This window comes from Coregonus clupeaformis, chromosome 17 (genome assembly GCF_020615455.1).
Source record: "Coregonus clupeaformis isolate EN_2021a chromosome 17, ASM2061545v1, whole genome shotgun sequence".
Taxonomy (NCBI): Eukaryota; Metazoa; Chordata; class Actinopteri; order Salmoniformes; family Salmonidae; genus Coregonus; species Coregonus clupeaformis.
The window spans coordinates 29315422-29334723 of NC_059208.1; the positions used below are offsets into that span (position 1 = coordinate 29315422).

Below are 19302 nucleotides of genomic sequence, written 5' to 3' on the forward strand. Positions count from 1 at the left end.
CGTTATTGCAAATGAGAATGTGTTCTCAGTGACTTACCTAGTTAAATAAGGGCTGTTGTGTGAGAGATTATCTCTATTGTATATTTCTCCTAATACAAATTCAACAAACATCCCACCGCTTTTTTGATATTGGTCTTCTCAGATGGGAGGGGCTTTTGTTGGGTGTTGCTGCCTGTGCGTGAGGCCCCTCCCTCTTGGAGTACAAGTCTCCTGTCCTGGTAGGCTGTTCAATGAGGAATGAGGAGCTGTGTTCTTCAGAACACTTACTTATGCCCTGCTGCTTCCAACTGACGAAGGAAGGTCCACACTCACTCTGAGGTAAGCTAACAGATCTTTTCATTCATTCAGAAAAAGACCAGGGGGGATGCATTGTTATCAGCAGGGTAAGATACTGTGTGATTCTACTCATTCTGACCTTTCATATTTAAGCCTATCATTTTTCTATCCGTCTTTTTGTGTATTGCAGTTCATTTGAGTAATTCAGTGAAAGTAATGTAATAATGATACATTAATAATAACAATACGCTTTATTGCAATTTTGTATTGTCCTTTGAAGGAATACACCTTCAAACCATACTATGTCAAGCTAAGTAAATGTTGAACTTTAAGACATTAACAAAATAGACATGCATGTTTAACTAGGTAAAGAGGTGCAGAAGGTTTTGTCTTATTCCCAGCACCACAGCAAGAGACACTGTCTTGGTGTGCATGTTCTCAAGGAACTCTTTAACCGTAGCAAGTCATGTGAATAAAAACCTAGCTGGGATTGTGCCTTGCTTTGGGGCGGAAACTGCTCAGTAGAGACTGAGAGTAGTGAGGTGCTTGGGGCACAGTGCCAATGGATTGGGGTAGGTCAACATATCACCCTCAGACACTAAAGGCAACATGATACAGTACATAGAAGGCAGCAGTATAATGCATTCTCACTGTTCCTAATGAAGGATTATTGGATAGTTAACCTACTGAATCGATATGAATTCTGCTTCAGTATACACATTTCTCCATGTACGAATGCGCAGGACAGGTAATACTGTGGTTTGTATTATCTCCATGTAAGAAGATAAGGTGAATGAAACAACGTGTTCTGTATCTGAATTCATTCAAATCAGTGATTATGTAAGCTCTTTGTGGTCCTCTGTAGCTCAGCTGGTAGAGCACGGCGCTTGTAACGCCAAGGTAGTGGGTTCGATCCCCGGGACCACCCATACACAAAAAAAATAAAAAAATGTATGCTCGCATGACTGTAAGTCGCTTTGGATAAAAGCGTCTGCTAAATGGCATATTATTATTATATTATTTTCAAAGCAGGATTTTGTGTATACGTCATTCATATGAAGTATTGACAGTGTATTACCTTTTATTTACTCGGACATCAAAACTATCATCACAAACAGAAGGTGACAGATCAGACTGGGGGCTGTATTCAATCTGTACTGCTGAAGTGTTACAGATTGTGCGATAAATGTAAAGGTATTTTCCGATTCAGCCGACATACATGCAGCGTTTACCATGAATGCAGTCTCCGCTAACGTGTGAACATATCCTTTAAATTTCAATCATGCTGTAATGCTGAACTTCTGCGATACGGATTGAATAGAGCCCTGGGTCTCTACAGCCTGTTTAGGAATCAGGCCAATCTACAGTGAATGGGTGCAGTTAGCATAGATCGCATTATAAAGTCCAGGGTGGTGTGTATTCTTATCTCTATGTAAGAAGATCAAGTAACTAAAACAAGAATATGTGTTCTGTATCTTAATTCATTCAAATCAGTGATTATGTAAGCTCTTTCAAAGCAGGCAGGCCTATTTGCTTTGTGAGCTCAATTTTGTGTATACTCCATATGGTCTTTGAGGAAGTAAAATAATATATTTGTTGTTGGCTACTTTGTAGTCATCCTTGACATGAGGATGAAGTTACACCAGTGGTTACCAAGATGGTCTGAATTAAAAGGTCAGAGGTTAGGAATATAACCTTGAATAAAACTTAGACTTTCAGCAGGCAAAAACGTGGAGTTGAATGTTTTTTTTTATTTGGTCAATATTACCACTGCACTACATCACATATCAGATAACTATGCAATTAGAAACGGTCTACAGCAGGGGTATTCAACTCTTACCCTACGAGTTCCAGAGCCTGCTGCTTTTTTGTTCTGCCTGATCATTAATTGCAAACACCTGGTGTCCCAGATCTAAATCAGTCCCTGATTATAAGGGAACAATGACTAAATACAGTGGAACTGGTTTCGAGATCCAGAGTTGGGTTTGAGGGGCCTACAGTATCCTTGTAAGAAAGAACAACAGCCCTGTTGTTACTTTAACATTATAAAACATCCCTGACAAGGTGGGAAAATCATCGGATTACCTCTGAGTCTGTGAAAGGCTTCAGTCCTGGAAATAGCTCCCACAGAGTCTTTCATCTCACAAATGACAACTGTGACCAGTGTGTTTGTTCAGAGAGATAAACAGAAACAGTCACTTTATGGCTAAACTAGACCACTGACAGTCCTGTAACTGATGACACAACGTGTACGTCCCAAATGGCATCCTACTCCCTGTATAGTGCACTCATTTTGATCAGGGCGTATAGGGCTCTTGTCAAAAGTAGTGCACTATATAGGGAATAGGATGCCATTTGGGACGCAAACAACAGGTGATGACACTGACACACCGAAGAAAGAGATACTAGTGATATAATTGCTGTATTTATCGACAGTGGTAAACGACTAATTACTGTGTCATAACGGTTTATAACCACACGTTCTCAAAAAAACAAAAATAATTAAAAAAAAACAGACAGTGTATTCAGTTTATTAACCAGCTAATGATTAGAATCGGGTGTGCTAGATTATAGGGTTGGTGCAGAAACCTACAGGATGGTAGCGCTCCAGGAACAGGGTTCAGCAGCCCTGCTTATTGCATTAGGGTTTGTTCAGTCTGTGTAAGACCTGGACAACACAATAAATGTCAAATGTCAAAGGCTAAAACATGCTGTCCTCTGCCCTACAGGAAATGGCATGCAAGTTTGGGACATACCTAGCTTTCTTCTTTCTCCTGGCTAGTCTGGCTGTCATCATTACTATATCTGTGATCCAGGGTCATAAGCGGATCTTTGAGTCACGTCTGAAGGTAAAAACAACAACCACATTCCTGATCCTTCTCTGCTCAAAGAGCTGTATTTACAGTGTAAAGCGTCTGCTAAATGACTAAAATGTAAATGTATTACCTTGTATTTACCCAGACATCAAGACAATCATCACAAACAGAAGGTGACAGATCAGCCTGGGTCTCTACAGCCTGTTTAGGAGTCAGGCCAAACTACAGTGAATGGGGGCAGTTAGCTTAGATGGCATTATAAACACCAGGGTAGTTTGTATTCAAGGCAGGTTGGTGTTGGGGAAACATTTGATGCGTGTGGGACACACTCAAAAGGAAGGATGAAGGGACACTTGACTAGTTGACTTGATACAGCTTTGGGTAACAGGGTTAATACATTATTTCCTATTAATCAAATGATAAACGTTTAATAACTCTGTGAAATGAAAACCAATCACCTTTAGTCAGCACACCGGGTCTATATAAGAGAAGGGAAAACTCACTTCAACACTGCAGGAACTGAGACTCTGAGGTTGGTTCAAATGGTCTTTATTTTCTTTCCCAACATTTTTGCTGTGCTTTATATAATCTTTCCTGACGCAATGAAATGGTACTAATGGAAGTGTCTGCAAAAGTGCAAACCCTGCCCATCTGGCACTCCAGGGCAGGTTCAACCAAACTCTCAAAGATATAAAATACTTGGCCTGTTTTAATCCAGGTCTGGGTCTGGAATGTGTATTATTGCTGCCAATGGTGACAGCTAGTCTTACTGGGGTTTGACACATAAAGAAAAATACCTTTACAATTTACATACATTTAAAAACATTAACATGTAGTGTGCGTGTGTGTTTGCATCTATCAGTACATGTCATTACATACACACAAAAAATACACAATCAGTCCTTTTGGACAAACTTGAACCAGACTCTAGTTCCAGAGGGCAGAGCAAAACATTTCTATGTATTTGTCTTTATGCCTGAGTGAGGGTTTCCTGTTCTTACAGAGTAGCTGCATTTTGTTATGTACAGTGAGGGAAAAAAGTATTTGATCCACTGCTGATTTTGTACGTTTGCCCACTGGTAGGTTTATTTGAACAGTGAGAGACAGAATAACAACAACAAAATCCAGAAAAACGCATGTCAAAAATGTTATAAATTGATTTGCATTTTTATGAGGGAAATAAGTATTTGACCCCCTCTCAATCAGAAAGATTTCTTGCTCCCAGGTGTCTTTTATACAGGTAACGAGCTGAGATTAGGAGCACACTCTTAAAGGGAGTTCTCCTAATCTCAGTTTGTTACCTGTATAAAAGACACCTGTCCACAGAAGCAATCAATCAATCAGATTCCAAACTCTCCACCATGGCCAAGACCAAAGAGCTCTCCAAGGATGTCAGGGACAAGATTGTAGACCTACACAAGGCTGGAATGGGCTACAAGACCATTGCCAAGCAGCTTGGTGAGAAGGTGACAACAGTTGGTGTGATTATTCGCAAATGGAAGAAACACAAAAGAACTGTCAATTTCCCTCGGCCTGGGGCTCCATGCAAGAACTCACCTTGTGGAGTTGCAATGATCATGAGAACGGTGAGGAATCAGCCCAGAACTACACGGGAGGATCTTGTCAATGATCTCAAGGCAGCTGGGACCATAGTCACCAAGAAAACAATTGTTAACACACTACGCCGTGAAGGACTGAAATCCTGCAGTGCCCGCAAGGTCCCCCTGCTCAAGAAAACACATATACAGGCCCGTCTGAAGTTTGCCAATGAACATCTGAATGATTCAGAGGAGAACTGGGTGAAAGTGTTGTGGTCAGATGAGACCAAAATCGAGCTCTTTGGCATCAACTCAACTCGCCGTGTTTGGAGGAGGAGGAATGCTGCCTATGGCCCCAAGAACACCATCCCCACCGTCAAACATGGAGGTGGAAACATTATGCTTTGGGGGTGTTTTTCTGCTAAGGGGACAGGACAACTTCACCGCATCAAAGGGACAATGGACGGGGCCATGTACCGTCAAATCTTGGGTGAGAACCTCCTTCCCTCAGTCAGGGCATTGAAAATGGGTCGTGGATGGGTATTCCAGCATGACAATGACCCAAAACACACGGCCAAGGCAACAAAAGAGTGGCTCAAGAAGAAGCACATTAAGGTCCTGGAGTGGCCTAGCCAGTCTCCAGACCTTAATCCCATAGAAAATCTGTGGAGGGAGCTGAAGGTTTGAGTTGCCAAACGTCAGCCTCAAAACCTTAATGACTTGGAGAAGATCTGCAAAGAGGAGTGGGACAAAATCCCTCCTGAGATGTGTGCAAACCTGTTGGCCAACTACAAGAACCGTCTGACCTCTGTGATTGCCAACAAGGGTTTTGCCACCAAGTACTAAGTCATGTTTTGCAGAGGGGTCATATACTTATTTCCCTCATTAAAATGCTAATCAATTTATAACATTTTTGACATGCATTTTTCTGGATTTTGTTGTTGTTATTCTGTCTCTCACTGTTCAAAAACGTAAACGTACACAATCAGCAGGGGATCAAATACTTTTTTCCCTCACTGTATTCATGTTCTGTCCCCGTTGTCAGCTTTATGTGTGACACTCTGGCTCCATGGACTTTATTATTGAGCCAGGGTTGTTATTTTTCACTTGGGTGTATTTCTATGTTGGGTATTCTAGTTGTGTATTTCTATGTTTGGTTGGAGTAGCTTGTTAGTCATATGACTCCCAATCGGAGGTAACGAGTGTCAGCTGTCGGCTCGTTATCTCTGATTGGGAGCCATATTTATACTGTGTGTTTTCACTGTGTGTTTGTGGGTTTTTGTTCCATGTTTCTGTCAGTGTTACAGAGGACTTCACTATCGTCATTTGTTGTTTTTCGTGGTTGCTTTATTAAATAAAGTCATCATGTTCACTCCACGCGCTGCGTATTGGTCCGTTTCTTCAGACGATCGTGACATTATGGAAGTAATAATCATACCATAATGGAGTGCAATCATTATGCTTCTAGCCAATCAGGAGTGGAGTGCAATAATTGTGTAATAATTGTGAGGTATTTGATGGACTGTACTTTAGGAGATAGTGATTGTTTATCATAACATAAATTATTGCCTTTCATTATACAACTATTATGCGTGTACCACTGCATAATTTATTGATCTAATAGTCCTCCTACTCTTGGACAACAGACAAGAGTATGTTTTCTCTCCTTAGGTTCAGATCCATTATAGCTGTATCAGTTGACTTTTCTGTATACAGTATACAGGTGTACGATCTTAATTTGACCAGTTTCGTCGCAGGAGTAAAATAATCCTGCAGCAGGAGGATTTGATTATTCCCCCCCCCCCCAAAAAAAAGTGATCATTTCTAACGGGAAATTGGTTTTGATAGGCTAGAGTAGGCTATAATTTAGGTGTAGCCTACGGTTGCATTCGGATACACTTGTATGTCGTAGTAGAGTTCAATATCTTTCTTGTGTTATTAAGCTATATAAAACAACGGTTGTGTATGGCTGCATTTCAGATACATTTTTGTACATTTGAATGTCGCAGCAGTAGGACCTGCAGCAGTAGGACCTACAGTAGTAGGACATTTATTGGTGCTTTAGCGTTTGAGCGAGAGAGAAAGAGAACTGTGGGTTTTCAGTGAATTAATGTAAATCACAAGGCTCATTTGAATTTCCTGCGGCACAGGAAATTTCTAAGCGACAACAAAGTGATCAAATTAAGATAAAACATCTGTATATGAACTAGCATCTTGGATATGTGGTGTGATTTTCCTGCTCTCCTCTGTTTGCAGTATGGCATAGTAATCGACTCAGGCTCCTCCCGCTCTACTGTGTATCTGTATCAATGGCCAGCCGAGAAGCAAAATAACACTGGGGTGGTGAGCCAGACACTCAGATGCATGGTCACTGGTGAGTCTGCATGTTTCATTTTATTTTTAAACCCTCTTCGGAGGACAAAAGTAACTTTATTTTCACAGCTATTTTGTGATACATGTGGATACATAGTTCTGAGACATATCCGGTGTACATGATAGTGTTTTCGGTCCTAACTATTATAGAGCATGAGCTTTTAATCCCACCCCTCTGCTACTCTCAGCCCATCCCACCTATCTCCGTAGACCATCCTCTCTTGATTTCCATGTGACATATATTTTTCAACTGCGCTGTGATGTCTTACATTAATTCTGAACCTTTCCAATCACATAGTATCCACAAATTGTAAGTTAAAGATGAATATTTTATATTGCTGATATATTGAATATTGCTTTCCAAATCGTCCAATGGTTCAATTTGTAGGGTTAATTTTAGATGAAGGCTGTGATTTTTCAGCCACTCCTGAACCTGTGACCACAACAAGCTACATGGGGGCAATTCCAGAATCGAATCTAATGATTCTGTCTCTTCGCAGCAAAATCTGCAGAGCTGAGATGGTTGTATGCCCCATATATTATCTCCCGAGTGGCGCAGTGGTCTAAGGCTGTGCCACTAGAGATCCTGGTTCGTATCCAGGCTCTGTCGTGCCGGCCGCGACCGGGAGACCCATGGGGCGGCGCACAATTGGCCCAGCGTCGTCCAGGGTAGGGGAGGGAATGGCCGGCAGGGATGTAGCTCAGTTGGTAGAGCATGGCATTTGCAACGCCAGGGTTGTGGGTTCGATTCCCACGGGGGGTATAAAAAATAATGTATTCACTAACTGTAAGTCGCTCTGGATAAGAGCGTCTGCTAAATGACTAAAATGTAAATATACTGTATATACTGTAACATTCTGTTGATGGCAAGAACGTTCTGAAGCCTCGCCCATTTTCTGAACAATTGCATTATGGGCCCTAAAAGTATGGAAATAGTGTTCACTGCTTGTATACTTCGTATTTTGGCGAATTTAGTACGATATCCGGGAAGTTTTGGCATACTAACTATATCCATACTATGACCAATAAGCATACCACATACTCAATTTACGTCACAAATAGTATGGTTAGTGTTGTGAACACAGCTATAGTGTTTTGAAAATCACTGATTTTAAAATGGTTTAACTTTTGAATGATGTCATCGGGTAGAACTTTTTAACTTTAAAAAATGTCAACAAAACTTAGAAATGTACCGTTTTCACAAATGTTGACACTGCTATTGTGCTGGAGATAATGAAAATGAGGTTGAAAGTGGTGGAGTTGCCCTTTATGCATCTGGTGTAAAAGCACTATAAATATAATCCAGTTTTGTTTAGTGATGCAGTCTAGCTATCTAGCGCATAATTTCCTTGTGACTTTGAGAATAGGTATTGTATGACTCTGAGCTCAGTCTGATTTGATTCCCCAGGCCCTGGTATCTCGGATATGTTAGTTGACGATGCACAGGACAAACAGTCCTGGGTGTCGATCAAAGAATGTATGAACAACATCACAAAAATCGTCCCCGCAGACCAACACAATTCAACCATCCTCTACCTTGGGGCAACTGCTGGGATGAGGCTGCTACAGTGAGTTGTGGTTTTGTCTTCCTCCTGTGTGAGCGTACCTCACCAATCCTCCAGGTATGGACCTATCTCTGTTGTTGCACTTCTGGGAATGGATCCATGGTAGATACAAAAGTAGTCATGTGTGCATGCACACACGTGCACACACATACTGATCCCACACACAGAATACTAATAGGTTTAATACCATATTTAATTAAACTACTGTAGGCCTATTATTGATCTCTAAATTCCCTACTGGACTGTGAATAATATATAACCTCAACATGTATCTCTCTTTTGTTTACAAGTTCACAGAATGAATCAAAATCCAATGAGATCTTAAGGAACCTGCAGAACTACCTCCAATCTCTGCCGTTTAACTTCCAAAATGCCTCCATCATGTCAGGACACGATGAGGGGCTGTACGGCTGGATCACCGTCAACTACCTGATGGGAAACTTCCTGGAGGTACGGTACATTAGAATTTTACATTAACTTCAAAACTTTTACAATTACTTTAGAAATACCTAAATAAGTCTTAGGCATATGCATATGTACTGATGTGTGGGTAACTGTCAGTAATGTGTGTAACTGTCAGTAGGACCTTTTTATGGTTCTATTGTTCTTATGTTAAATGTGTGTAGTCCTTGAGCTGTTCTTGTCTATTGATGTTCTGTATTATGTCATGATTTATGTTTTGTGTGGAACCCAGGAAGAGTAACTGCTGCTTCAGCAACAGCTAATGGGGATCAAAAATAAATAAAGAATAACGTTGCCTTGATGACAGCTTTGCACACTCTTGGCATTCTCTCAACCGGCTTCACCTGGAATGCTTTTCCAACAGTCTTGAAGGAGTTCCCACATATGCTGAGCACTTGTTGGCTGCTTTTCCTTCACTCTGCGGTCCGACTCATCCCAAACCATCTCAATTTGGTTGAGGTCGGGGGATTGTGGAGGCCAGGCCATCTGAAGCAGCACTCCATCACTCTCCTTCTTGGTAAAATAGTCCTTACACAGCCTGGAGGTGTGTTGGGTCATTGTCCTGTTGAAAAACAAATGATAGTCCCACTAAGCCCAAACCAGATGGGATGGCGTATCACTGCAGAATGCTGTGGTAGCCATGCTGGTTAAGTGTGCCTTGAATTCTAAATAAATCACAGACAGTGTCACCAGAAAAGCACCCCCACACCATAACACGTCCTCCTCCATGCTTTACGGTGGGAAATACACATGCAGAGATCATCTGTTCACCCACATTTCTTTGCAGCAGTTCGACCATGAAGGCCTGATTCACACAGTCTCTTCTGAACAGTTGATGTTGAGATGTGTCTGTTACTTGAACTCTGTGAAGCATTTAGTTGGGCTGCAATTTCTGAGGCTGGTAACTCTAATGAACTTATTCTCTGCAGCCGAGGTAACTCTGGGTCTTCCATTCCTGTGGCGGTCCTCTTGAGAGCCAGTTTCATCATAGCGCTTGATGGTTTTTGCGACTGCACTTGAAGAAACTTTCAAAGTTCTTGAAATGTTCTGTATTGACTTACCTTCATGTCTTAAAGGAATGATGCATTGTCCTTTCTTTTTGCTTATTTGAGCTGTTCTTGCCATAATATGGACTTGGTCTTTTACCAAATAGGGCTATCTTCTGTATATCCCCCCTACCTTGTCACAACACAACTGATTGGCTCAAACGCATTAAGAAGGAAAGAAATTCCACAAATTAAATTTTAAGAAGGCACACCTGTTAATTGAAATGCATTCCAGGTGACTGCCTCATGAAGCTGGTTGAGAGAATGCCAATAGTGTGCAAAGCTGTCATCAAGGCAAAGGGTGGCTATTTGAAGAATCTCAAATATAAAATAGATTTTGATTGTTTAACACTTTTTTGGCGCAGCTGTCTTTTTTTTTTGGTCCCTAAATGGAACTGGTATATATTAATTTTTTTATCAAAAAATAATTTTAGCAATTTTGGTCTTCAATGCAGGGCCGACAGACAAGTTCCTTAGCTTCTACAATGCTTAAAATAAGATTGTTTTGCGGCTCTATATTGAACCTTTTTGAGGGCCATGTATGAAGCAAGCGATAGAACCCTTCAATATGGCACCATTTCTTCTAGCAGTGTAGGGTTTTTAGCAGAATGCATTTATCACAATACAGTGCAGTTCTTATCATTGTGTTACATAAAGATCATAATTGATTCGAAAACAATCTATCCTCTGTTTTGTAGAGAAACATATGGAACATGTGGGTGCGGCCTGCCGGAGGGAAGATGGTGGGCTCCATGGATCTAGGAGGGGCGTCCACCCAGATAGCCTTCACCCTCCCAGATCCCAATGCCCGGGGAAAAGACATTGTACAGGTCTCCCTCTATGGCTACGAATACAACATCTACACTCACAGCTTCCTGTGTTATGGGAAGAACGAGGCAGAGAAGAGAGTCCTCGCTGCTTTAGTGAAGGTACTGTATAAAGGAAATCTGGGTTTACTTAAAATAGTATTTGTTTTTTACCAAATACCTGATTGGTCATGCCTGGAGTACTAGATGGGCTGGGTTTGGAGTTATGGGACTATTCCAGCTGTAAATTAGTTGAAAGAAAATAAATACTATTTGAACCCAGAATCTGTTATGTCATCGCTCACATTCGTTCCTGGCAGCTTTGTCAACATGATGATGATGATGCTTTTATACTTAGCTAAGTGTCTTTTTTTGTGTAATTAATGCAATCCATCTGTCTAAGTCCACAACATCCATTAATCTAATTACCACATCCTAAGAAATCTGAGGACACCTCATTACCTTGACACTTTACTGTCTCTTGGAGATGAGGCAAAGTGCATCATGGTATTAACCATATTGATCTGTCCATTTCTATATGGTTTGTTTTGCAAGCTTGGTCGAAAAGTGTCTGTTTTACTAGGATGGTAGATAATGCATTCACAACTGAAGACAACTATTTTGATTAGACAACAGTGATAATAACGGTCCCACTTTACTTATAGTTGTTCTTATACCTGTGTAGCCTAGTAACGCTGTAACTACTACAGTAGAAAAGAGGTTCAAGCTCAGCTATTGATCCTTCGGATTCCTTCTTCATGAATGTTAAAGGGACATACTGTAAATACTTTAACTGTACTCTCTTTGTCTCACTGATCAGAACTCTGAGAACGCTACACATGTGACCAACCCCTGCTTCAATCTTGGTTACAACATGTCTGTGTCGGCTGAGTCCATCTTTGGGACTGAGTGCATAGATACACCTGCCGACTACGACCCCAAGCTGATGATCACACTGAAGGGGTCATCAGACAACGTAGCTTGTAGGGACGTGGTGCAATCCATATTTGACCTGACCTCCTGCACGAACTGTTCCTTTAACGGAGTCTACCAACCATCCGTGGGACCCGGGGACTTTCTGGTACGCACACGCGCACGCACACACACACACACACACACAGAGACTGACTGTATATATAGGGCATATTTTGCAGTTATCCAATAAATACTGTGTTTGTCTGACCTGGGGACTTTCTGGTACACACACATAGACAGATAGACTGTATATATAGGTCATATTTTGCAGTTATCCAATAAATATTGTGTCTGTCTGAGCACCTAACCCATGTTCCCTCCCTCAGGCCTATGCTGGGTTCTTCTACACTGCTCAGGCTGTCGGGCTGAAAGGTATTTCACAACTGGACCAGTGGAACTCCTCTACCTGGGAATTCTGCTCCTGGGACTGGCCCACTGTGAGTCCATGTTGTTGTTGTAGTTGTTGTAGTGGTTGTTGTTGTTGGTGGTGGTGGTAGTGGTCATTCTGCTCCATGGACTGGCCCACTGGGAGTTCTTTTACACTGACAGCTACTGATGTAGGATCTTAATTTGAGCCAGTTTTCTACAGCAGAAAATAATCCTGCAGCACCAGGAAATTTGAATTATTATGTGGATTATAATTAATGGTATTTTTTGTAGGGGTTTATACATTTCTTGTTAGGACAAATCAGGTCTGGAATTTCAAAGTGGAAATGACAAACTTTAGAAGCCTTTTAAAAACTCAAATACACTACAAAAGAGTGATTAAATTAAGATCCTCTGTATAGCAATTTTCACATTTATAGCTGTGACAGAGAAGAGCTTGACATTAGCTAAAATAGAGGTAAGCATAGATGTAAAATACGAGTAAATAGATGTTCTATTTAATGATGTGGGGTAAGCTTACTCAACCTGAGAAAGAGTGGCCATGCATTCCATGACTATTGGGATCTGTAGGTATATAAAAAAGAGGACAACAGGTCAACTGTACTGAACCATCTGAGGTTCATTTATGAGGACCATTCCTGGGTGGTGTTTTAAATGGAACTACACACAGACAACAGAGGCATCTTTTGTAAGACAGTGGTGCTTTCCAACAATTATCTAGGCTATTGCAATGTATTATTAGAAATGTATCATTAGAAGAAATTATTAGAAAATTGCCTCAACACATGGAAAATGTAATGGATAGACAAATGGAATGTTTGTTTTTTGTCTTCTTTTTTTAGCTCAAGCTAAAAAAGGGCTGGATAACTGAAAAATACAGAAAGTCCTACTGTTATTCAGCACATTACGTCCAGACGTTACTTGTAAATGGCTACAAGTTCAATAAAGACACTTGGAAACACATTGACTTCCAAAAACAGGTAAGTGTGGCAGAATACAGCCAGGTACCTTAGAGGATCCAAACACGTGCTTCCAAATGAAAGTGCAAAAATTGTAGTTTGTAGTTACGATCAAATGTTTTTATGGTCTTATACTGTACTGCAAAAAGATAAACATTCAAGTGGAAAGTGACTCATTCCATTGGAAACCAATATAAATGGTGGATATACTATCATTAACAGAGGCCAAGATCGTGACAAGGAAGAGGCTAGACTCGTTTCCTATGCCCCAAGAAAATGGAACTTGTGATGGAAGTCCAGACTGGAACTTCCAGCTGAAGTCTTTCAGTCTGTTAGACTCAATGAAGTGTAACATGAAGTCATTCTTTCAAAATCAAAGCATAACACAGACTGGTTACAGTAGCTTGTTTGACATGATGAAAAATTGGGGATTTGTCCCCCAAGATGACGATTCTCTGTTTTTCATTCTTACAAACAAGCGAGCTATTGTCTCTCTGTGCTTTGTGTTTTGGGTGACAGGAGAAATTGATGCCCTTTGTCCAATCATCAGAGGGGGTTGAAAGACATGACTTCTTCAGTGGAAGGAAAGAAAGAGTTTAGAGTCATTTTCCCCCTGGGGGGCATAGTTTGCCTCAATTATTTATAAACGGCAAACGTTCTTCCAACTTGTAATGTTCATTATGCATTGTTGTCTTTCAGCCTTTTCCAATAGACTATATATATTTTTTAATTCTCTCTGATGATTCCCATTGATGTTAAAAAAGCAGGCAGGTCACCCATGACACAAGTCAGTATTCGACTTCCATCCATGTATCTCACTGAACACTAGGGGCAACAGTGAGCGCTGTTACCTTCAAGTAGGTTTCGTTTTGCTAGGGTGTTGTGGACAGGGATGGCGGATGGGCATAAGCATCTATAACTTCAAAATATGACGTTTGAGAAACATAGATGAACGTCTAATTCTGATGTGAGACTGAGAGCTTGTAGCAAAAAATATGTGATAGAGGATGCCAGAATTGGGAAAAGGGTCAGGATTTCTGAACTCCAAATCAACCACTAGCCCCTACTTACCTGCCACTCATGTAGATCAGAGAGGATTGGATAGGTGGAAGCAGTAAGGAGATATTTCCACCTAGCCAATCAGAAGGTAATATGAAGCTATTGACATAATGCTTATATTTATCCATCCAATCCTAGCAGATCTAATGTAGTGCCTAGGATGTAGGGGCTAGGTGACAATTTGGAATTGAGCAATAATCTGTTTTAAGTCTGTTCGTCCCATAAATCTTGTTCATCCCATAGGCTGGGGTGTAGGAGACAGGGGTCTAAAGGTGTGGCAGTGAAGCATTTGAGATTTTGCAAAGATGGGTTTAAGCTTCCTCAACTAAATAAACAGAGACAATGCATTCCATGACTATTGGGATCTGTAGGTATGTAAATAAGGAGAACAGGTCAGTTGTGTTGAACCATCTGGAGTTAATTTATGAAGACCTCTGTCATCACCCTGTCTTGTATGTCCCCTAGGGTGTAAACAGTGGTATCCAAATTTAAAACGTTTTTAAAATTAAGAGTACATACTCTTTTAAAAAGTTATGTAATCAACGGCCAATATGAACTTTTTAAATTGGGGCTATGACAGTTTATTTCAAATCAGTCTGACAGTTCTTCAATCTGAAGGAAGTATAGTTTGAAGTGACTGAATTGCATCAGAAAGGTATTGGGAGGTTCAGAAGATCAGTAGGCAATAATGTTGTATGATGTTCGGTGTAGAAAAGAACACATCATTGATTTTTTTTCCCCCCAGTCTGATTTATTGCCTGGTCTTGTCCACTCTGTTCTAATTAGGCTTGTGGACAATGTAGAGGGAACCAGACACATACGTGTTCCTGAGAGTCTCATCTTTCAGTGATGAGGTCATAATATTTTGTAGCTTAAATGGTTCAAAAGATAGAGCCACATGTGTAGGCAGAAAAAAGAAACCATTCTGTTTATTACAACCGCATCTAGCGGCTAGCGACACCGGTTTAGTTCCACTCGCAACGCCATTTTCAAATCAGGCGATCCCTAGTTTGGGAAACACTTGTCTGTTTTAAGTGAGTCTGTCTGTCTTCAAACTGTCTTGTCAATTCTCTACTGTGTGGCGCGCCCCCTAGGGGTCGGCAGGGGGCCGCGGGGATAAAATGACCCGAGTGAAAAAGTTTGGGAACACCTGCTCTACAGTGTAGGGCAGGGTTCTTCAATTCCGGTCCTGGAGGGCCGAAACACCTCTGTTTTTCATCCTCTCCTTCTAATCAGGGGCTAATTCAGACCTGGGACACCAGGTGAGTGCAATTAACTACCAGGTAGAAATAAAAAACAGAAGTGTTTCGGCCCTCCAGGACCGGAATTGAAGAACCCTGGTGTAGGGGCTAGTGGTCAGTAGTCTGTTTTAAGTGAGTCTCTGTCTGTCTCTCTTTACGCTGTCTCTCTGTCCCCTCCAGGTACATAACACGAGTGTAGGCTGGAGTCTGGGATACATGCTACATACATCCAACATGATCCCTGCTGAGGCCAAGCTGGTGCGTCTCCCCATTGCCAACTCTTTGTTCGGTGGCCTCCTCTTCCTTTTCACCGCCCTCACCATCGTCAGTGTCATGTTCCTGATCATCAAGGCTGTGCGCACCTGCTACTGACCCCCACTAGAGGGCAGTGTGTTGAAATTACAGTTACACCTAGGTTTACAAAATTACAGTAACTTTCCCCAAATGTGGTTTTCCAGAAATCCCAGTTGGAATATTCCTGGAATCAGGAGGGAATGAGCAGGGAATCTGGGAATCCTCCAACCGGGATTTCTAGAAAATCTTGGAATCCTGGGAAAGTTACAACAATTTTGCAACCCTAGTTACACCTGATGGAGGAAAGTGCTTCTGGCCTCCAAATGGTCCCACCCAGACACAGTTACAGCAGGCAACAATAGAACACAGACAGGTGCAGTTAAAGAGATTGAACAGGATCTTAAAGCCCACATGCAGTCTTATTCATTTTATTTTTAAATCATCACTATTTGTCTAATAAATCACTATGTGTGTTTATTTAATGAAAATAACTCCAAATATATTTGTTATTATTTATTTCCCTGAGCCTCCTTTTGCCATTGAAATGCTCAGTCTGATCGTGTGGGCGTGTTGATAAATATATTTACATACACAGCCCTGATTGGCAGATAGGATCTTCTAGACTCTAGTGCCTACCCCGCTTACTCCTTCAAAGTAGGAGGATACATATGCAAATAAAAGTTGACTGGTCATTGGTCAAAATAAACAGATCAGATTGTGATGTCATGCTGTGGGCCAAAACTCCATCCCACCTGAACAGTGTTGTTTTGACCTCATAGAGTAGAAATATCATTAAAAAAAACTGGAAAATCACGTTTTGACTGCACTGCCCCTTTAAGCACTTGCAAATGCATAACATATTGTACAAATTGGAATTCGTAAGATATCATATGCATTGCAGGGGAATAATAAAAAAACATTTTGCAATAGGTATCATATCATACGAAATGGATAACATTGTACACAATTGTGCACAATTCTCTGGGTATTTTGGGGTACTTTCAAAACTAATGGCTGAAATGATACAGAACATAATAATGCATGTTAAGCTGTTTAAAGGATCTCCATTCCATGTGTTTGTTTGAGTGTTTTCAGTGAGAAGATACACTTGAGGGTCAGTAATGCATTATAAGATCTTGTTCTGTGCTTTAGGCTCATCCCAAACAGACGAGTGAGACAATTCTAAGAGATTCAGTGACTTAAAGTATGATACAAGGGAAGCATTAACTGCTTAATGAACTGTTGAGCAAAAATGATCGCAGTTTGCAGTAAGTCATCAGCTATACAGTACTGTAGATCAGGTGGTTGAATGAAGGTTGAAGGTAGACACCTGAAATGACTCTAGCTACAATCTCTTAATTACATATTTTGCTGGATGGCATGGCATTATCGGTTATGTGGTCATCTACCTCTGAGATCTTGCATGTTTCTCGTCTGATGTACTACATCAGCAAATACTTGTCATTCAGTCATTTTTTGTTGGTTGAAAGTTCCATATTACCAATAAACTGAACATTACCCATGATGTTATCATCTCCGGACTCCAGCTAGTTATATCTGTTTCCTGCCTCTTCTTTACCTTACCTAGCCTACTTCCCCCTGTAGTCTTTATGTATGTTTCCGATTCTTCTCTCAAAGCGTGCACTTGTACACTCCCCTTCAGGAGAAGGGTGGAGAATTGGGATGCAATTTCCTTTTTTCTCCGTTTTTGACCGCAAGTCAATGTGTCCTAGGTCAACAGCTACCAGAAGGGGGCAGTCCTTGACCATAAAGATTTACCTAGTGAGCCAAGAATTGACATTCGTTGTCCATTGTCTTTTAATTCGTTCATTATTGAAAAGCACATCATCTTCAGATAAATCAAACAGTGTGTTCTTCATCTCTGAAGAGGATAGAACCCTATGGGACAGTTTCCCAGACACAGATCAAGCCTAGTGCTAGACTAAACATCACTTTCAATGGAGATTAGGTCTATCCATTGAGCATGTTTTTTAGTCCAAGACTAGGCCTAATATTTGTCCAACAAAATAGCCCTATGTGTTATTAGTGTGAAGGTTATAGACCTAATTGGTAAGGGGTCTCTGTTAAATCTGTCCCCTGTGACTTCTTTGCCAGGGGATGGATAGTGAGCCTAATACTTTAAAATTCAAGCACATTTCAAAGTGGATAAAAAGCAAAATTAATTCGTTTTTCTTGGTCTGGTTCTTATCATTTAATGCTCGCATCCATCAAGGCTATGGGCGTGTCTGTTATTCAAATTAGGCTTCATGACATTTAAAAACGTGCTCTGCAATTTCAAGACGCCTGTCTCCAATATATGGACAGCTAGACCACGCAAGCGCTGCGCAGACAGGCCGACTGCTTTCAAATTACATCGCATTCCTAGTCTACCAAATACCCATCCAGTCCCAGAAAGAGGACTTTTACTGTGAGATACACTTTCCAAAACGCACGGGTCCCTCGGGAGTGACGGCTGCTTGTGATATGCCTATGCTCCACTTTGCTGTAAAGCAAAACTGTAGGTTGGGCTTTCTTCTGGAGAAGTAAGTAGGCTACCACAAAAGTTAGAAGCCACTGAAACGTACTGTAGCCTACTTAAGGATTGTAATTTGCGAGATTTATTGTTACCTTTATTGCTGACAAGGTACCCTACAATAATGACAACCGCAATGTAGCCTATAGAATGAGATGAAACATAGCTCAATTCAAATGCTCAAGTGATAGCCTATGGAAAAAGCATTGTGGAGAAACTGGACGCACGCACGCTGCATCTTCAGAACCAATGCTGTCCAACCTTCAATAAAGTGTATGTAACCGTATCTACATGGTGTCACCGGACGTGTTTGCACGATAATAAAGGCTGTAAACGTTCCTTGTGGAATGCACCCGAGTCGGGGAAACGATGGTAAGTGTGGTTCATGTTTCCTTAAATCAGCATCGTCGTTTTGCTGCCCTATAGCACAATTTGAAACTTTGTTTTAGGCTACGCATCCACGTGAAAGTGCTGAATTTGCACAGTCTTGCTGCAATTTTGTTTATTCTGTTCTCGATAATGCTCCAGAATAGCCAACTTCCAAACCGTTTGGATAAAAGACCAGTACCAATTCTATCTGTAGGCTACACTGTATCGGAAAGAGCGGACACTTTTTAACTTGCTAAATAAGTCGCCGAAATGATGTTTTTCTTTATTTCATGTGATACGGAATTGTAATCCTATTTTTCCTGAAGGAAAAGAAGCAAGAAAGTGGCACATCAGCACGAAGAGCTGACTTCCTCTATCCATTCTGTCTGTTGTGCACTGACTCCCGATCAGAGAAACTTGTGAAGTGTCATTACTTATGGTAAAACAAAGTAGACTGTCAATTTCAACTGAATGTGTTACTGTGATACCCTTATCAGTAGAATGAGTGGAGAGACTAGAAGTAATAAACGTTTATATTCAGATAATCTTTCATGTTGAGAAAGCATGATAACTTATTATATTCATCTGATAGAAAATCTACTT

The 19302-nt window shown here is 40.9% G+C and overlaps 2 protein-coding genes across 3 annotated transcripts in view; both read left to right on the forward strand.

The window, feature by feature from the left end:
- Positions 1–231: 231 nt before the first annotated feature.
- Positions 232–16285, forward strand: LOC121585516 (ectonucleoside triphosphate diphosphohydrolase 3-like). Of its 2 annotated transcripts, XM_041901851.2 has the most exons (10): positions 232–318; positions 3006–3125; positions 6887–7004; positions 8412–8571; positions 8859–9018; positions 10775–11005; positions 11703–11963; positions 12184–12294; positions 13087–13224; positions 15684–16285. In XM_041901851.2, the coding sequence occupies exons 2-10, from the start codon at positions 3009–3011 to the stop codon at positions 15873–15875; spliced, it is 1488 nt and encodes a 495-aa protein (XP_041757785.1). In that variant the 5' UTR covers positions 232–318; positions 3006–3008; the 3' UTR covers positions 15876–16285. The 2 variants fall into 2 exon arrangements, with proteins under 2 accessions (XP_041757785.1, XP_041757786.1); XM_041901852.1 differs by lacking the exon at positions 3006–3125 and having other exon boundaries at positions 246–318.
- Positions 16286–18421: 2136 nt separating this feature from the next.
- Positions 18422–19302, forward strand: part of LOC121585517 (Golgi-associated kinase 1A-like) — a 37060-nt gene continuing 36179 nt past the window's right edge. The window contains exon 1 of the mRNA XM_041901853.2: positions 18422–18702. Coding sequence (XP_041757787.2) covers positions 18700–18702 — 3 coding nt within the window. The 5' untranslated portion in view covers positions 18422–18699. The remainder of the gene's footprint in view (positions 18703–19302) is intronic.